This window comes from Prionailurus bengalensis, chromosome E1 (genome assembly GCF_016509475.1).
Source record: "Prionailurus bengalensis isolate Pbe53 chromosome E1, Fcat_Pben_1.1_paternal_pri, whole genome shotgun sequence".
In the NCBI taxonomy this organism is placed as follows: domain Eukaryota; kingdom Metazoa; phylum Chordata; class Mammalia; order Carnivora; family Felidae; genus Prionailurus; species Prionailurus bengalensis.
Genome location: NC_057347.1, coordinates 3,002,113 through 3,021,490, shown reverse-complemented (window position 1 = coordinate 3,021,490; position 19,378 = coordinate 3,002,113). Strand labels below are relative to the sequence as shown.

The following is a 19,378-nucleotide window of genomic DNA, read 5'->3' as shown; positions in this document are numbered from 1 at the left end:
CCGCCACCTCCCAACGACAGGCGGGGCAGGACCCTCACGAGCCCCCTTCCCGGGCGTGGAAAGGGTGCCGGCCGGCCCGCGGCGTCGAGGGCGGGGCTTCCGGCCGGCGCGGAGCAGCTTCCGGGGCGAGCGGCTTGAGGGACCGACTGGGCACGCGCGGGCGGGAGGCGAGACCGCGGCTGGACGCGGGGTGGGCGGTCCCCGGCGCCGCGGCCCCAGGCAGATACCCCTCACCGCCCGGGCGTCCCGTCCTCCCCCTGGCCTCGCGGGGTTGGCGGGGCGGGTCCGCGGCCGGGCCCGGGAGGGGCGGAGCCCGCGGGAGTGCGGGGAGGAAGGCCGCGCAGGGGTAGGTGGTCCCCGAACCAGGTCCCAGGAGGAGGTGGAGTGTCCGTGTTGGAAGGTGCGGGGACACTGGGCTTAGCGCTTTATTCGGCGTTACCGCCGAGTCTTCATCCGGAAACTGGTACCTCCGCTGTGACGGTGGAGGACACTGAAACCTCAGTAACTGCCGGAGGCAGACACACAGCGAGTGGTAGAGTCCTAAATTGAATTCCCACGCCGCCACCCTTGGCCCTCCCTCTGCACGGCCTCGCCGCTGCACCCGGACGGGAAGTGTTTGCAAACGTCCTTTGAGCATCTTTTGTCTCGGCTTTATATTCCTTGGCCCTCCGAGCGGAAACAGCTAGGTGGGTGGCCCAGCTCCTGCCTGCTAGGTTGCGTATACCTGAACCAGTCGCTACAAATACAAAGCGAAGGGCTCCGCTGAGTGCCCCGCCCCCAGGGAGGGGGGCGTGGCCATCAGCTGGAGTTGCAGAATGCCTCGGGAAGCAGGCCGATTTGAGCTGGGGGTGACCCGGAAGATCAGTGAAAGGACGTTCCAGATCTGGGGCGCCAAAGCAAAGACTCACAGGTGGGTGAGGAAGGGAGGTGTTTCCAGTTTTCTCTAACCAAAGGTCATTTATCAGTTTCCCCCCAACAGGTACAGATCGCACCGGGAAGCTGAACACAATCCTTTCATGCTGCCGTGGAACAGGTGTTGAAAACCCAGATAGCCGCAGGGATGGGCAGGTAAGCTGAACAAGGTAGCAGGTGGCTTAGGGACCCTGAGAAACAGGAGCGTGCAGACTGTTTAACGGGAGCTGCTGTCTCCGCTCCAACCAGTTGTTGCCAAGCAGCAAAGTTCCCAGCGTATCCAGATCTTCCCATTTTCCAAGCACATCAGTCAAGATGCTTCTGTGAGGGGCGCCTGGGTGGCGCAGTCGGTTAAGCGTCCGACTTCAACCAGGTCACGATCTCGCGGTCCGGGAGTTCGAGCCCCGAGTCAGGCTCTGGGCTGATGGCTCGGAGCCTGGAGCCTGTTTCCAATTCTGTGTCTCCCTCTCTCTCTGCCCCTCCCCCGTTCATGCTCTGTCTCTCTCTGTACCAAAAAATAAATAAACGTTGAAAAAAATTTTAAAAAAAAGAAATTAAAAAAAAAAAAAGATGCTTCTGTGAAATCCCCCAATCTCTAAGTATAGGTAAATCGTTCTAATTTAAAAAAAAAAAAAAAAAGTTCACTGGGTAGACTAACCAAAGTAGGTCTGTTAGCCAAATGAGGTTTTTGGGCTGTGCCTCAGAATTTCCTGCTATAGTGTAAGGACCGTATCTCATATTAAAGACTGAGATTTTGCATCTTTTGATTATAAATTGTTTCCAGCCTGTCTTCTTTCTTTTACAAGCTGGAAATGAGGCCCTTCCTTCCTTTGCAGTCCCCTGAAGGGCCTCCTACAGCTGCCAGTGCAGCCACTCAATTTTGGAGAGACGCTGGTTTTAGTGAGGACTCTGGAAGGCACTCTACTGGATCCCGTTGAATATCTTGCGGTTTTCAGGTCTGTTCCAAGGACCACTAAGGCTGTGAGATGACAACAGATACTCCTTCAGAAACAAAGCGCCATGTCCAGGATTAAATGAGACTGGTAGATGAAGCAAACTTTGTTTTACTGCAGAACTTCTCAGAGCCTTTAGAACATCATCGTACACTGAGGATCTTGAGTTCAGACTCAAACAGCACTTGCAAACGTTCTATTTTTTCCACTACTAAAATGTGTGTCTTCCACAGGTTTTAATTTGGATGTGTTCATTTAATAAAGGTTCTCTGTTTTTCCGCTCAAAAGAAGGCCATCAGTAAGGCAGTGGTTTTGTCGTCAGTAATGTCTTAGAATCAGGAATGTTCCATGGTCAACCAGTGATGCTGAGTGAGGGAGTTTGAAGCCTTTTTAGTGGAGAACCTTCAGGACCTCGGCTCAGCTAAGACCCTTGCTCAGAGCTCTGAACCCTTTTCATCTTTCTCTGCTTTTCAGGATTCTGCCCTATCCCTCAGCTCTGCATTTGATGGCTGGGATCCTGGGGATCTTGTTTTCCTCTGACTGTTGGGATTCCTGTTACCATCATATGAATTCTTCCCCCGACCACATCACCATCCCACCATCTGGAGTTGTGCTAAGGAATCTGGGTTTAGACACCTGAGTATCAAGTTCTGTCCCTGAGGAATTCTCCGACCTTGGTGGACTGTGGACTCTGTTTGGGGTATCTCTTTTTGGCACGATACTCTCCTGACAAATCTGTACATAACGTATAATATTTCCATTTCTGGAAACACCCTGCTGCCTCAATTCAGAGCCATCAAGCCTGTACCCGAAAGTGTCTCCCAGCCTTGGGAGCACCCAGGTTCATTTCGACTCACTGTTTTTTTTTTTTTTCCGGAAATATGTGGCTCTCAGCTCAGGCAATGTCAAAACAGCCCAGGCCTACAGACCTCCCAGGAGGACAGAACTTTTTTTTCTTACCCACGAAGCGGGACTCACGTGGTTGGATAGGAGACCTTGTCTTTATTTCCGAGATCTTCCATATAATACTCACATGACTCACGTGCCAAGTCATTTATGCTGGCGTGGCTTCATTCCAGGTACCCTCCACTCTCCCTTCCCCAGTCCCGATGTGGCTGCCAGGAATGGTCCCTGTGGCTGCAGCTGGCCTTGTCTCAAGAGGTAGCAACCTTTGGCGGGTATGACCGAAGACTAGAGGTGTTTGGAAGCCTCTGGAAGGACTGCTGAAGGGTGCAGGGACACAATGCTGGACAGTCATGAGAATGTGGTCCCTCGGGGTAAGGACTCAAACTCTTCATTCACTAATCCTGTGTATGGTCAACAGGGGAAAACCATCGTCGTAAAATTTCTTACCACCTTCTCCTCGATTCTCCTAAAGCAAGGACAGGCTCTTGGGCCACAAGAAATTGATTATGCTGATTGCGGAAAGGCTGAAGAGCCCTCTCTGCCGTGAACTTCAAAGTTTGCTGTTATCATGTGATAACCTTCTAGCAATGTTCTCCTGTTTATATTATTTAAAAAAAATGTTTTTTAACATTTATTTATTTTTGAGAGACAGAGGGGGACAGAATGCAAACCGTGGAGGGTCAGAGAGAGACGGAGACACAGGATCTGGAGCAGGCTCCAGGCTCTGAGCTGTCAGCACACAGCCTGATGCGGGACTCGAACTCACAAACTGTGAGATCGTGACCTGAACCGAAGTCAGATGCTCAACTGACTGAGCCGCCCAGGTGCCCCTCCTGTTTATATTATTTTAAAAGTTACTGAGGGAGGGGCGCCTGGGTGGCTTAGTTGGTTAAGTGTCCAACTTCGGGTCAGGTCATGATCCCATGATTCATGGGTTCGACCCCCACGTCGGGCTCTGTGCTGACAGCTCAGGGCCTGGGGCCTGCTTTGAATTCTGTGTCTCCCTCTCTCTCTGCTGATCCCCTGCTTGCACTCTGTCTCTCTCTCTCTAAAAATAAACAAACATAAAAAGTTTTTTAAAAACAAACAAGGGGCGCCTGGGTGGCGCAGTCGGTTAAGCGTCCAACTTCAGCCAGGTCACGATCTCGCGGTCCGTGAGTTCGAGCCCCGCGTCGGGCTCTGGGCTGATGGCTCAGAGCCTGGAGCCTGTTTCCGATTCTGTGTCTCCCTCTCTCTCTGCCCCTCCCCCGTTCATGCTCTGTCTCTCTCTGTCCCCAAAAAAATAAATAAACGTTGAAAAAAAAAATTTTTAAAAAAGAAAATAAAAACAAACAAAAAAAGCTATTGAAGGAAGGTATTAGTCCACTTCCCTTAAGCATTTCCATTTATCCTGTCTCCTGTTCAATTAATGAAGACCAGTTAATCAGGTTTCCCCGTATAAGCGAGCTAACAGTTTCATTTGTTCTGTTTGCCTGAAATCTAAAATTACTCCATATTTGCGTATATATCTTACTGATGTAAAAGTCTTTTGACATGCCCTGGTTTTGGATGGTCTTCGTTGGCTTTTTAATTTTTTTTTAATTTTGAGAGAGGGAGAGAGAATCTCAGGCACTCTCCATGCACAACACAGAGCCCAGTGTGGGGCTCGATCCCACTACTGTGAGTTCATGGCCTGAGCCGAAATCAAGAGTCAGACGCTTAACCGACTGAGCCACCCAGGCGCCCCTTGCTTGGCTTTTTAGCTGCCTTTTTCTGTTACTGCTTTGTACTATTATCGTGTTATCTTTCTTCTATGTAGTCGTCTTCAAATATCAGATGGAAGAATGCAGAACTCTGGAGGGAAAGTCTTCCAGATGGAATATCAGTGAATCGAACTCTGTTTCTTTCTCCCTTTCCTAGGATCCTTCTTACAGCTCTCCATGATGCCCCAGAAAGCTGGAAATGACTCCCCTGGTGTTTCCAGCACAAGTGAAACGGAAATGGAGACAAGTAACATGAGAGAAAAGTTTCTTACAAGTGTGACAAAGTTAGTAGAAAGCAAAAGTTACAACAGCAAGGTATTTTCCAAAGAAAAGTACTTTCAAACAATAAAGGAAGTCAAAGAAGCCAAGGAAAAGGGGAAGAAGTCATCACGTGACTACCGCCGCGCAGCAAAATATGATGTGATCTCTGTGCAAGGCACGGAGAAGCTAATAGAGGCCGCTCACAGGGAACGTGATCGAATACGGTATTACGTACATAAGGAAGAGTTGTTTGACATTCTTCACGACACACATCTCAATATTGGACACGGTGGGCGGACACGGATGCTCAAGGAGCTACAAGGAAAATATGGGAATGTCACCAAAGAAGTCATTGTCTTGTATCTGACACTCTGTAAACAGTGCCACCAGAAGAACCCAGTGCCCAAGAGAGGTCTTGCGCCCAAGCCCGTGCCTTTTAAGGACATCGACTCCAGGTGCCAAGTTGAAGTACTTGACATGCAGTCAAATGCCGATGGTGAGTTCAAGTTTATTTTGTATTACCAGGACCACTTGACCAAGTTTATCATCTTACGACCGTTAAGAGCTAAACAGGCCCACGAGGTGGTCAGTGTCCTGTTGGATATTTTCACAATTCTCGGTACCCCTGGCGTGTTAGAATCTGACAGCGGCGTAGAGTTCACAAGCCAGGTTGTTAATGAGCTCAATGAGGTATGGCCGGAGCTGAAGATCGTCTGTGGTCAGCACCGCCCTGGCCAAGGCCAGGGCTCCCTGGAGCGAGCGAGCCGTGACGTCAAGGACATGATACGTGCCTGGATGCAGAGTCACCGCTCACGCCGCTGGGCCGAAGGCCTGCGATTTGTGCAGCTGGCGAGGAATCAGGTGTTCGACGTTTCCTTGCAGCAAAGTCCGTACGAAGCGATGTTTGGCTGTAAGGCCAAACTCGGCCTGTACTCCTCACACTTACCCCGCGAAACCGTGGCCGTCTTACAGACAGAGGAAGAGCTGGAAATTGCGGAAAAACAGCTAGAAAGCAGCCTTTGGATCAGGCAGGAAGAAAGGACTGAGATGGGAGCAGACAGATCTGATATGGATGAGGACATCGATCCCACGCCTCCGGAACCTACAAAGCCCAGCACCTCACAGGGGGCCCCAGGCCTCTTCTGCTGGTGAACGGGCGCCTGCTGGGTGCTGTCCAGCCATCTGAGAACTGTCGCCAGATTCCCCGGGGAAAGGAACATGAAGGCTGCGCTCTCCACAGTCGCTCACGTTGTCCACGGCAGTGCTTGCAACGAGGGGAAAAGCGGGCCGGGTCCGTAGCAAATGACCACAGACTTAGCGGCTTAACAGGAATATACACTTTGGCAGCTCTGGAGGCCAGAAGTTCAAGATCAAGGTGTCGGCAGGGCTTGTTGCTTCTGGAAGCTCGGAGAGAATCCGTCCCGTGCCTTTCTCCTCTCCCTGGTGGCCGCTGGCAGTCCTCTGCGTTCCTTGGCTTCCTCCAGTCTCTGCCTCATCTTCACGTGGAGCTTCGCCTGGCCTTTCCCCCTCTGTCTCTCTGCGATCTCCTTTTCTGTCTCTTAAAAGGACACCACGGCATGCCAACCCCATGCCATTGGATTTAAGGTCCTCCCCTATCAGGGATGATCTCCTCTCGACAGCCTCACCTTAATTGTATCTGCAAAGACCCTTTGTCCAAGTGAGGACCAATTCACGGGTGCTGGGGATTTGGACTTGGACATACCTTTCTTGGGACACGGTTCTACCAACAGCAGCCAGTAGGAGAGTATTTCTGCCTGCAGAACCTGAACCGATGGGGTCTTAAGTGTGGTGCCCTACGTACAGCTAGTACGTATTCCTTCTGCCAAGCCCCCCTCCTCAGACAACATCCCGAAAGGTGGGGGCATCGGAGGAAAAGGTGTAGGGAGAAAAGAGGCGAGCGGCCACCTCGGCAGCTGAGCTCTATTTCCTGCTTCAAGAAGAACTGTGTGCGCCACCCCTGCTGTCACAATGGCATGCGCAGGCAGCCGTGACCTGCCTGAAACCTATTTTAAAAGGTCAGAATTAAGGCGTGGCCGGGGTTTGGGTCTGAATCTGCCAGTGGTCCATGCCTCAAGAATAGAAAAGCGTGTCTGTCTGGAGCAGGTCAGCGCGTTCCAGGAAGTGACCAGTAGCCAGGGAAGCAACCGGAGACCCGGAGCAGAGTGCAGACGTTGGCCGGAGGTCACGGCTCCACCCAGAGAATGGAGCAAAGGCCAGTCTGGGTCACGGTTCAGGGTAGGGATCGCCAGCCTGGCCGAAGAGAACGATGATCCCCTGGATCTGTGTTCTGCTGTATTCCCAAGGCCCAGACGAATCCCTAGCCCATCAGAGGTGTTCGGTAAGGATTTGTCGTGGGAACAGGAGATTCTGCAGAGACGGGTACCGGGAAGGAGGGGCCTGCACTCGTCATTCTCCCGGGCCACCCTTCCTGCATGTCCTGGAGCCATCCGAACGAAGCCCATTCTGCTCGCCCCCTAGTGCCAGGTTCCTCCGTGAGGGGCGGCACCGACCCCCGCCTGCAGGAGGGGAGACACTGGGTGCTTGTGAGAGGCCGTGAGACAATGTGCGTGAAGGGGCTTTCTCTGAACACCGAAGTGGGAGTTGCCCCTGGGGGAGTTGTCCCCCAGCAGATCCCACCCCTCACGTGAAAGCCGGAGACCTCCCCCGTTCCTTTGCTGGTTAAACATTGCTGCGATGGGTATCCAGGGAGGCCACGTTATCCCTAGAAAGGAGGTGAGACCATTTTGCAGCTTGTTTGGTGGGAGGGGGATCTTGCTCTGTCTTTGGCCAGGACCTCGCTCTCCGTTGCCCCTTTGTCACTCGGCCTGGCCGGGGCGTCTGGGAGGCCGAGCTTTCTAATGTTACCGCCCCTCCCCCATACTGACCGACTACCTCCTCGTTGCCCGCAAGCCAGGAGCCACATGGTCAACTCATGTGGGTGAGAGGTGAGGTGAGCCACGGCATCGCTGTCCTCCTGGGGTGGTGGGGGAGGGCGCCCCAGAATACGTGCACGTGCATTTCCGGCCCATTGCTAAAGACTGGCCCGTGAAGTCAGAAAATGAATCCAGGCCGGAAACCGACCTCTGTGTCTTTAAGAATTTGTGATGGGGCACCTGAGTGGCTCCATTGGTTGAGCCTCTGACTTTGGCTCAGGTCGTGATCTCACGGTTCAACGCGGTTCGTGGGTTCAAGCCAGCGTCACACTGGCTCTCAAAAATAAATGAACGTTGAAAAAAAATTTAACGTGCAAAAAAAAAAAGGAAAAAAAGAATTTGTGATAAAAGCGACATTCCACATCTGTGGGGAGGAGTTCTATTATTCAGTTAATGGTGCTGGATCAATTAGCTATCCATCAGGGAAATGTGAAGCCTGATTCTTCAGCAAAACACAAAACTATAAAAATATGGGGGAGGGGAAAACGGAGGGTTTTTGTGATCTCGGGATGGGGAAAGCCTTTGCGAGCAACGCATGAACTTCAAACGCCATAAAAGAAAGTTAACCTACTTCCCCTAATGAACAGTTCAAATGGCTATGGAAAATAATGTCATTTGAAACATGAAAAGATAAATGACATCGGGAGAAAAAATTTGCAACACTTAAAACACGCAAGGCATTGGGGCGCCTGGGTGGCTCAGTTGGTTAAGCGGCCGACTTCGGCTCAGGTCACGATCTCGCGGTCCGTGAGTTCGAGCCCCGTGTCGGGCTCTGTGCTGACAGCTCAGAGCCTGGAGCCTGTTTCGGATTCTGTGTCTCCCTCTCTCTGACCCTCCCCCATTCATGCTCTGTCTCTCTCTCTCTCTCAAAAATAAATAAACGTTAAAAAAAAAAATTAAAAAAAAAACACGTAAGGCATTAATTTTTAAAAGCGTACTTAGAAATTATTAGTGAAAAGAGCAGCCAATAGAAAGCGAGCAAAGGCTAACCACAGAAGAAAAATCACTGGGTAGTTCTGCTTAATGCCGTGCCTGCGTGTGGCTGTGGTGTGATGGGAGACCCCGTGGCTTGGAATCAGATCCAGGCTGTCAGCTTAATGTTTATTTTGAGCGAGAAAGTGCCTCGGGGGACAGGCAGAGAGAATCTCAGGCAGGGGGATTCGATCCGGGGTTCGATGCCACAACCGTGAGATCACGACCTGAGCCAAAATCAGGAGTCAGACACTCAACCGACTGAGCCACCCAGGCGCCCCTGGGCTGTCTGTTTAGATGCAACAGACTCCAGTTATTTGAGGGTTTTTACTTTTTCCATTGTGCACACGGGAGAAGGGAGAAGTGCCTGGTGCTTCTATATTTAACAAACCTGACTGGTAAGGAGATATAGTAATTGCTCCATTATTTTCAAGGCAGCTGTATTCGTTTCCTGGGGCTGCCCTAACAAACGGGGGCAGGGCGGTGCTTCAACAACAGAAATGTATCGTGTCACAGTTCTGGAAGCCAGAAGTCCCAAGATCGAGGTGCCAGCAGGTTTGGTTCCTTCCCAGGGCCGTGAGGGAGACTTCGCGTCTCTCCTAGCTTCTGGTAGACTCGGGTGTTCCTTGACTTGCAGATGACATTCTCTCTGTGCCTTCGCATTTGTATGTGTCTGTCTCCCTCCGTGTCCAAGAGCCCCCGTCCTACGAGGACCCTGTTGTGTAGGATGAGGGCCCACCCTAGTGATGTCCTTTTAACTCCATCTTCTGCCTCCTTATTTGGAAATAAGGTCACATTCAAAAGTACTGGGAGGTATGACTGCAGCCTTTTGGGGAGGGGTGAGGGGGACAGAGTTCAGCCCCTAGCAGCAACCAATCAGAAGGACTGTCGATTTCAGAGGTAATTTTTAGGAGATGTAGCAACAATTTCTTAAGTCTCGGAAGGCTTACAAAGTCCCTGTGTTCAAATAACACTTGCAAGAGCAGATTATTTTAGCAGAAAACAGAAAAAAGTTGACAACCAGTTACCAACATTCACGCAAGTCTTGGTTTTGCACAGGAGAAGCCGATGGAGACTCTTAGGGAAGATACCTTGTCCAACTGGATTATTTGGCTCAGTTTTACGATGCAACACGGCACCTACCTCCACACCTATCGGAGGGAGGGAATGTTGCCGTATCTTTCGGAGACTCTTCGTTACTTACGAAGACTTGCATTTTTCAGCCTCATCTCTAGAATTCTGTTAAGAGGCCTGTGAAATTCCATTTTACTAGAAAATACAATGGACAGTGGACTAAAAAAAAAATTCACTTAACCGCCTCTTGAACTCCAAGCTTAACTGTGAAACGGAGCAGGTAATAATCCCAACCTCAGGTGCTCACTGCCCCTGGTACCACCATGGCGAGCACTGAGTCCCATATAGAATTGCTGAATCCGTATGTCATACCCCTGAAACGAGTGTCACATTGTCGGTTGATGATGCTTCAATTAAAAAAGTATTTGTGGGGGTGCCCGGGTGGCTTAGTTAAGCGTCCGACTTCAGCTCAGGTCATGATCTCACAGTCCGTGAGTTCAAGCCCCACATCGAGCTCTGTGCTGACAGCTCAGAGCCCGGACCCTACCGTCTCCCTCTGTCTCTGCCCCTCCCCCGCTCACTTTCTGTGTCTCAAAAATAAACATTGGAAAAAAATTTTTTAAGTATTTGTTGAACGATAATCCGCACCTCACAGAGCTGTGATGAGGTTTATAAGAGGGCATTATGGGTATTTGTCGGCACAGGGCTCAGTGCCCAGCCCTTGGCCACTGTCCCTCTGCCTGTTAGCATGCGTGGCCACATTCTCAAGCCACAGTTGGCCCTGGAACACTGGCTCGGGATCTCCTTCACCCTTCGAGGTCGAGTGCACCCCCGCAGCTCGCCTACCCTCGCGTTCAGAAGTGCGGTGGCAAAAGCTATTCTGCTCAAGTACACTTCTGCCTTTTTGTGGGTTTTTAGGGTTTTCTTTTTTTTTTGGCAAGCTTTTTTGGTTTGTTTTTGGCAGCAAGAACATTTAACGAGATCTACCCTCTTGACAAAATTTGTAAGTGCGCAATATGCTATTGTTAACTAGAGGCAAGATATACAGATCTCTAGAATGTAATCATCTTGCATAACTGAAACTTTATCCCCCCCCACTGAATAGCAGCCCCCACCCCCCCTCCCCCCAACCCCTGGCGACCACCGTGCTGCCCTCTGCATCTCTGTGCGTGACCATTTCGGGTACCTCACGTGAGCAGAATCATGCAGTATTTGCCTTTGTGCGACTGGCTTATTTAAACCTAATGCCCTCAAGGTTCATCCGCATTGTCAACTATGGCAGGATCCTTCTTTTTGAGGCAGAATAAACCACCGCGGGTATAGAGTACGTTTCTCTTTATCATTCATCCATCGGTGGACATTTGAGTTGTCTCCACATCTTGGCTGTTGTGAATAATACTGCAGTGAACTTGGGCGTGCAGATCTCTTTTCCAGATCGTGATTTCAACTCTTGGATAAATTTGTAGGAGTGGGGGCGCCTGGGTGGACCAGCCTGTGCTGACAGCTCAGAGCCTGGAGCCTGCTTCAGATCCTGTGTCCTCTCTCTCCGCCCCTCCCCTGCTTCTCTGTTATGCTATATCTGTATTTAATTTTTTTAGGAACCTGCATGCTGTCTTCCACGGTGGCTACACCGTCCTACATTTCTGCCAGCAGCGTGCCAGAGTTCCAGCTTCTCTGCAGGCTCACCAACACTTGTTACCTTTTGGGCTTTATCGATAATAACATTCCTGACAGGGGTGTGGTGATACCTGCTTGTGGCCTTCAGTTGCGTTTCCCTGGTGACCAGTGATGTTGGGCATCGTCTCATATACCTGTTGACCATTTGTATGTCTTTCTGGAGAAATGCCTATTCAAGTCCTTGGCCTGTTTTTTCAATTGGGCTATTAGGGAGGTTTTTTTTGCTTCGAGTTGAAGGCGCTGCTTACATTGTTTGGATATTAACCCTTTATCAGATATTTTCTTCCATTCCGTAGTTTGCCTTTTTTCTCCGTCCTCCGCTCTGCAGACACTTACGAGTTTGATGTAGTCTCCCTTGTCTATTTTTTGCTTTCGTTATCTGTGCTTTTGGTGTCATACCCAAGAAATCACTGCCAAGTCCAATGTCATGAAGCGCTCCTTCTGTGCGTTCTTCTGGGAGCTTTCTAGTCCCGGGTCTGAACATTTACGTATTTAATCCATTCGTTTCTGCTATATATGTATTTTTTTGAGAGAGAGAGAGTAAGCAGGAGAGAGGGGCAGAGGGAGAGAAAGAATTATTAAGCAGGCTCCACACTCAGCACAGAGCCCAACCCTGGGATCATGACTTGGACCCAAATCAGGAGTCAGACACTCAAATGACTGAGCCACCGAGGGGCCCCGCTCACTTCTGCTCTTAACAGAGAAAACAAACAAACAAACAAACAAAAGCTTATTTTCCAGCAAGGCATTCCTCCCACGTGTGGAAATGCTTTAAACATTAGAAAGGGTTTCTAGAAAGCATCACAGCTGCTAAATGGTATGTGCTATATTTTACCCTCCCAAAGGTCACCAGGGTACCCCCATTTCCTAGCCTGTGTCTCCTTCGCAGTCCAAACCATCTTGACTTCTTTGGGACGTTAAATACCCCTCAGCTCTCATCCCACCTTCTTTTTGGTTTCCATGAAGTGGAACTCTAGCGGGTTTTGTCCTACTTGGGGTCACTCATTCATTCCTCCCTCGCTGCTACGCTCCTGTCCCCACTGAGATCCTGTGCTCCAAAATGCTGTAAAAGATACACTGGGAAGAGCTTGTTGGCACAAACGTGGATTTCAGTGGAGCAGTGCCAACCCCAAAGTGCTCACCTGACAAGAGCTGGGGCAAGGTTTTTACAGGGAAGTCACCAAAGCAAAGGGAAACAGTTATTTCATTGGTCAGGGCTTAAGCAGTTACCTTATTTGGGCTCCGTGTGATGGGTTGCTCTTAAGTTTCACTTTCCTGGATTTGAGCGCTTTGGCTCTGGCTTAAGTTTGGTTTGCTTATGTGGGCTACCAAGGTGTTAGAGCCATCCCCAGTCTAATGGCCTCCTTGTTTGGACACTTTTAGCAATACCCTCTGCGTTCCTGAATTCTATTAATGGCGCCATGGGGTCACCTCAGGTAGAAACTTCAGTCTCCCCAGGAACTCCTTCTTCCTCCCACTGCCCATCGTCAATCGTTGGCAGGTCATGTTTTCCAGACATGGATGCAACCTAGATCTATAATGCTTGCCCTTCTAGACCCCCGTCAAGAGATAGATTTTGTCGGGGCGCCTGGGTGGCCCAGTTGGTTGAGTCTTCGGCTCAGGTCATGATCTCACGGTTCGTGAACTCGAGCCCCACGTCGGGTCCTGTGCTGACAGCTTGGAGCCCGGAGCCTGCTTGGGATTCTGTGTCTCCCTCTCTCTCTCTCTGCCGCTCCCCTGCTTGCTCTCTCTCTCTCTCTCTCTCTCTCTCTCTCAAAACTGTATAAACATTTAAAAGAGAGAGAGAGCCTAGATAGACCTGCCTTCCTGCCTTGACCGAGAAAATAGAGGAGTAGTGATATTTGTCTTCTGAGATGAAGTCACAAAAATACCACCTCATTGTTTTGGAATGCTCATTCTTGGAACCCACTCGCTCTGCCGTAAGGAAGCCCAAGCTCTTCCTGTGGAAAGGCTCACTTGGAAAGGAACCAACGTCCCCAGCCTTCAGCCCCGGCTAAGCTTAGTCAATAGCCAGAACGAACTTTCCAACCGTGTGAGTAAGCCATCTTGGAAAGAGGACCCTCCAGCCCCTCACTGATCTTCCTCCAGATGACGCCGTAGGGAACAGAGACAAGCCCTGGCCAAATTGCGGATTCATACGAAAAATATGAATTTTAAAGCTACCAAATTTGCAGGTGGCTTGTTACATACTAGTGGATAGCTGATGTACTAACCCTGAAATGTCTCTTAATTCCGTTACCGCCTCTCCATTCCCACAGGTCAGGCCCCCATCACCTCCTTAATTAAGAGACAATCTGCCTAACGAATCTGTGGAAGTAAAGGCCTGCTCACAATAATAGTAAGCACGACTGAATGCCAATTTAGCAGCAATGCTAAGCGCTTTGAATATATTATGTTATTTAATCCTTACAATTCTACCAAGTGCTTTGAAGCTGAAGGAATAAGTTTAAGTAGCAAAGTAACTTAAGGACCTAATCCCTTTCTTTTTCAGAGGAGGAAATGATGCTCAGAAAGGTTAAGAACTAGCCCCAAATTCAAGCCCAAGTCTTTCCAAGTCCAAGGTCAGGTCTTAAATCCACCTTCCTTGCTCACAACTGGCTAGCGGCACCCGTGGCTTCTGGGAAAATGACTTAAACCTGACTCTAAACTTGGTGTGCAAGTTGGGAAAGGGTGTGGTCCTAACTTGTACACAACGTGTAGCTTTGGTGCTGTGGCCTGTGAATTTTCCCGTTGCACTTGTCGTATGCGGGGTGGTGGGAAGAAAGGCTGGCGGCCAGTCTAGGCACTGGCCCTAGCCACTTACACTTGCCAGGACTTGGCTTCCTCAACCAGAGAGAGACCAGGGGCACCTGGGTGGCTCAGTTGGTTAAGTGTCCGACTCTTGATTTCACCTCGGGTTACGATCTGACGGTTCGTGAGTTCGAGCCGCGTGTCTGTCTCTGTGCTGACGGCGTGGAGCCTACTTGGGATTCTCTCTCTCTTCCCCTCCCCTGCACACACACACACACACACACACACACACACTCGCGCTCGCTCTCTCAAATAAATAAACATTAAAAAAACATAAAACAGACAATTGAACTAGCTCATGTTAGAGTTCTCTTCCAGCTCTGACTCTGTGTAATGTGGAAACTGGCCTCTTGTACGTTTGTGCTTCCTGCCTCTCCAAGAACCCCAACCCCTGAGCTCCCCGTCGGGGCTCATGTCCCCACTTCTGGGAAGATGCCAGACTCAGAGACAGATGCTTTAGCGAATGTTCTCCATGTACCACTTTACCGGAACTAGCTTTAGGTCGGAGAATAAAATCTTTTCTGCAGCTCTCAGAGAAGGCACTGTTCCCAGTGGTTTTGTGAAGCTAAGCTTTGGAGGAGGAAGGGAAGGAGCCTGAGAACCTGACTCACACACTTGCTTCCCAGCTCTTCTGCATGGTTTTTGGACATCAGTGCAACAGACCCTGAAAGCAGGGTTTGCCAAAGCCAAGTTCGGTCACTGTGTCGGCTATTACCTCTGCACGGTTACCTTAACCTTTTCCTGTTCCGTGGCTTCGGGTTGCAGATTTTTAAGGGGGAGGTTTCGAAGGGTTTGTTTTTAAATGTTATTTACACACCTTTCCGCTCGATTTGTGAACATTTTACAGAAGTCCGTTTAAAACCTGAGATGCTTTTAGATATGAAGGGGCAAGAATCCTGAGAAGAGTCTTGTTCAGAACGTTAACCGACGGCAGAATCCCGGGAATCGTCTTCTGAATTTTGTCCGGAATTCTGCCCCTTTGAATTTATTGAAATGTGGTTTCTCTTTTAGTTCCTGGTTCCTTTTATTGTTTTTATCTTGGCGCTAATCTTTGTTTACCCAGGTTCTGACATTTTTACTCCAGAATTAATTACCCCAGATGGTCCACTCTCCCGTGTTTTCCAAGCAAACAAAGTGGGCAGGAAGTATGAGTTTCCTGAGCAAATTGGCTTTCTGTTTTAGTCGGAGGCTTGGTCTTTTAGAAACTTGTTTATTTTGTGTCTACTTTTGTTATTTCTAGTTGATAAAAAAAATTATTTTTTTTAATTTGGATCTAGTTAGATTTTACCTTTTTCCATTTAAAATTTAGTCTTAATATTTTGCCCTTTGCTTCCCTGAGTCTCCTTCGTGGAATCCACCGTTGTGTTGAATTTGAACCGCGACACCGGCTCTGTTGACGAGCTCCTTGCTCAAAATAGCTTCTCCACACCTAGAACTTTGGCCTCAGATTTCTGGTCACTTTGAGCCACTTCCCTTGACGTGACAACATAAGCGATCAGCAGGTGAGCTCCTGTGAGCCTTGCCTCTTGGGGTTTCGCACAGATGGGTCACCCCTAGCTTTGGTGAGTCATTCAGTGGCCCCCTCTCCCCTCCCCTCCCCTCCCCTCCCTTCCACCTCAGCACTGAGTACAGCAGTACCCAGTTCTCTGAAGGACATCACCTCTCTTTCCGGGTTCCTCCTGATGCGACGGCAGGAACCCCGGAAATGGCTGCCTTAAATGTAGGGACCCTAGGATCTGGCCTCCACGCGCAACCCAGATCACCAGGAATAACCCAGTCCTGAAACACTGCCCCTCTGCCCCAACCGGGATTGGGCCGGGCCGGACGCCGGGAAGCTTCTCCAGATGCAGCCACTTTCTGTGGCAGGAAGAGGGCCTCCCCGAAATCTGTCGTCAGGCTCGGCTTGTCCTCTTCCATCCCTCCTCACACCCTCTACCTCCCTGGCCTGTCGCTTTCGTCCATCCCTCCAGTGTCTAGAGACACAACTGTGTGCCGGGCTCATGCTCCTCTTCGGAGGCACCGTCCCGTAAGCGGTCGTGGTAATGCGCCCGGTGCCGAAATGGAGACCCGGCAAAGACGTCTGGGTCTGTGAAGGGTTGCGCAGTGCACGCCCCGCACAGAGGCCATGTAAGCGGAGTGTGGAAAAGATGGTTTGCAGCTCGCTCACCAATGTCCTCCGTTCCGCCCACTTTGGATCAGAGGACTTCTTACAGGAGAAATACGATTGGCCGGAGGCCACCTTCACCCAGTGATCAAGTTAACACCCCCGCCCCCGTATTCGTACAGCACCACACCATTTCCATGCTGTTTCTACCCAAAATACAGTACCTGAATCTCATTATGAGGAAACAAGAGAGAAGCCCAGATTGAGGGCTTACAAAACAGCTGGTCTGTACTCTTCAAAAATTCAAAAAGGCCAAAGTTACAAAAGACAAAGACTAAAGGGGGGAAAAGAAAGAAAGGGAGGGAGGGAGGGAGGGAGGAAGGAAGGAAGACCAAGGAACTGTCCCAGTTCCAGGACTTTCTTTTGTTATCATGGACATCACTGGGACAACTGGCCAGATCTGGCCATTGTCTGAAGGTTATAGTGTTTTATCAGGGTTAATCTCCTGCTCTTGAGAATTGTACTATGGTTACGTAAGAGTCTCTAGGAAATACACACTAGAGTATCTGAGGGTAAAGGGGCATCGTGTCTGTAATTTATTCTCAAATGGTAGAGAAAAAGTTGTGTGTGTGTGGAGAGGAGGCTGGGGGGAGATAAAGACAATGTAATAATGTTAACGTGCAGGGAAATCTAGTTGAAGAGTATATAGGAATTCCTTGTACTGTTCTTGCAACTTTCCTGTAAGTCTGAAATGATGTCTAAAAAAAGAATTTCCAGGGTGGTCCCTGGGGGGTTCACTTGGTGAAACATCCAGCTCTCGGTTTCGGCTCAGGTCATAATCTCACGGTTTCGTGAGTTCGAGCCCCGTGCCGGGCCCTTGTGCTGACAGCTCGGAGCCTGGAGCCTGCTTCAGATTCTGTGTGTGTGTGTCTCTCTCTGCCCCTCTCTTGCTCCCACTCTGTCTGTCTGTCTGTCTGTCTCTCTCTCAAAAATAAACACTAAAAAAATTTTTAATGAAATAAAATTGTGAAAATAAAGTTTCTCTAGTGATTCTGACATCAGACATTTATTGTTATCTCTTGTGCAAAACCAGCAGCTTCTCCAAGCCTTGCCATCTGGTCGTCATTGGAGCCAAGGTCCGCAAATCCCAGCTCTATGGGAAATGCAGTTGTCTTTGTGGGATGGAGTGACTTTAGCTTCGCCACAGCTCTCTCTCTTTCCCTTTTAGCCAAGAGGGTTGTGTCAGCCAGAAGAGCCTCAGTTATGCTGAGGGAATAAAGAACCCTAAAATCTTTTTTTTTTTTAACTTTTTAAATATTTGTTTTTGGGAGAGAGCACGAGCTGGGAGGGGCAGAGAGAGAGGGAGGCACAGAATCGGAAGCAGGCTCCAGGCTCTGAGCCTTCAGCACAGAGCCGGACGTGGGGCTCGAACCCACGGACCGGCGAGATCGTGACCTGAGCCGAAGCCGGACGCTTCACCGACGGAGCCCCGCAGGCGCCCCAGAGAACCCCAAAATCTTCAAGTCGCACAATCTCGTAGCAACCAAGCTGCACCCCCATTCACTCTGCATATCTTTGGCCTATGTAGTCTATGTAAGGCTGTCGCTTCCGTGCCTAATTCTGGAACCTGAAATTAATCAGTGTAGGCAGTCAGGAAGGGAAGACGTGAAAACAAGAGAGCAAAAAATACAGTATAACCTACAAGGCTGAGCCAGAACTCAATACCGATAGACCGATACCCATATTGGTCTCTTACTGCCTCCAAGCCTCCACCTTTAACAGCTGGGAGGGCTCTGCCTCTCATCACGGAGTTGAACAACATGAACGACCCTTGCAAACATTATGCTAAGCAAAGGAAACTGGACACAAGAGGCTGGGTATTGTATGATTCCATTTATATGAAATGTCCAGAATAAGCAAATGCAGAGAAACAGAACGTAGACTAGTTCCAAGGGATGGAGGGAAGGGGGAGTAATTAGAGCAGTAGAGTGTTCTGGAATGGGATAGTGGTGATGGTTGCACATTGTGAATATACTAAAACCACTGAATTGCATACTTTAAAATGGTAAATTTTATGGCATGTGTGTTACATCTAAAAAAAAAAAAAACCCATGGAGACTTGCAGCTGGGGAGAAATAGGACTGGATCTTTTTTTTTTTTTTTCAGATGTTTATTTATTTTTGAGAGAGAGACAGAGCGAAAGCAGGGAGAGGCAGAGAGGGAGTGAGTCACAGGATCTCTGTTCTGTGAGCACAGAGCCCGATGTGGGGCTCGAACCCATGAACCATGAGACCATGACCTGAGCCAAAGTCAGCCGCTCAACCGACTGAGCCACCTGGACGCTCCAGGACTGAGTCTCAATCAAGGACATTTCAACATTTTCCCAGCTGGATTTCAGAAGTGCTATGAACCAATGACTCCCTGTTGTGTCTCTCATTCATATTCCCCTCCCCGCTTTTTTTTTTTTTGGAGTATGATGAACATGCAGTGTTACATCAGTTTCAAGTGTACAACATAACGATTCAATAATTCTATACATTACTCAGTGTTCATTATATGTCATTATCCCCCTTTTTAAACAGTAGCGTCTGTCAGGGTTACCCCTTGACCGCCCTGCCATGGTTTCTGGCTGTGTGGGGGTGGTCACATGTCTCTCTAGTTCACAGGTATTCAGATTGAGAGGAACTGCCCTTGACTCCCTGTATTTAAGGCATTGCATCTAAAGAGCCTCACCTCCACCTGGACCTAATTTAGGCGGCGCATTTGTTTGCTAGGGCAGCCATAACAAAGCGCCACAGACTAGGTCCTTTAAACAACAGAAACTTATTTTCTCCCAATTCTAGAGGCTGGAAGTCCAAGGTCAAGTGTAATAGGTTCGGTCTCTTTCTGAGACCTCTCTCACGCGGCTTGCAGATGCGCACCCTCCCGCCTGGTCTTTCCTGTGCACCTCGTAAGACCCTATCTCCAGCTAGTTACATTCTGAGGTACTGGGGGCTAGGGCTCCAACGTATG

The 19,378-nt window shown here is 49.6% G+C and overlaps 1 protein-coding gene across 2 annotated transcripts; it reads left to right on the top strand.

Annotated features, from left to right (window-relative positions):
• The first annotated feature begins 175 nt into the window (after nucleotides 1–175).
• Nucleotides 176–6,833, top strand: KRBA2 (KRAB-A domain containing 2). 2 transcript variants are annotated; one of them, XM_043583079.1, is made up of 4 exons: nucleotides 176–346; nucleotides 966–1,068; nucleotides 2,340–3,142; nucleotides 4,671–6,833. In XM_043583079.1, exons 3-4 carry the CDS (start codon nucleotides 3,109–3,111, stop codon nucleotides 5,924–5,926), a joined length of 1,290 nt encoding a protein of 429 aa, XP_043439014.1. In that variant the 5' UTR covers nucleotides 176–346; nucleotides 966–1,068; nucleotides 2,340–3,108; the 3' UTR covers nucleotides 5,927–6,833. The 2 variants fall into 2 exon arrangements, with proteins under 2 accessions (XP_043439014.1, XP_043439013.1); XM_043583078.1 differs by having other exon boundaries at nucleotides 176–686.
• The last annotated feature ends 12,545 nt before the right edge of the window (nucleotides 6,834–19,378 follow it).

Bases quoted from the DNA above. Each gene is read 5' to 3' on its own strand.
- KRBA2 (XM_043583079.1), top strand. From the start codon at position 3,109: ATGCTGGACAGTCATGAGAATGTGGTCCCTCGGG. The intron at 3,143-4,670 runs GTAAGGACTCAA...TCCCTTTCCTAG, and splicing joins TGAGAATGTGGTCCCTCGGG to GATCCTTCTTACAGCTCTCC.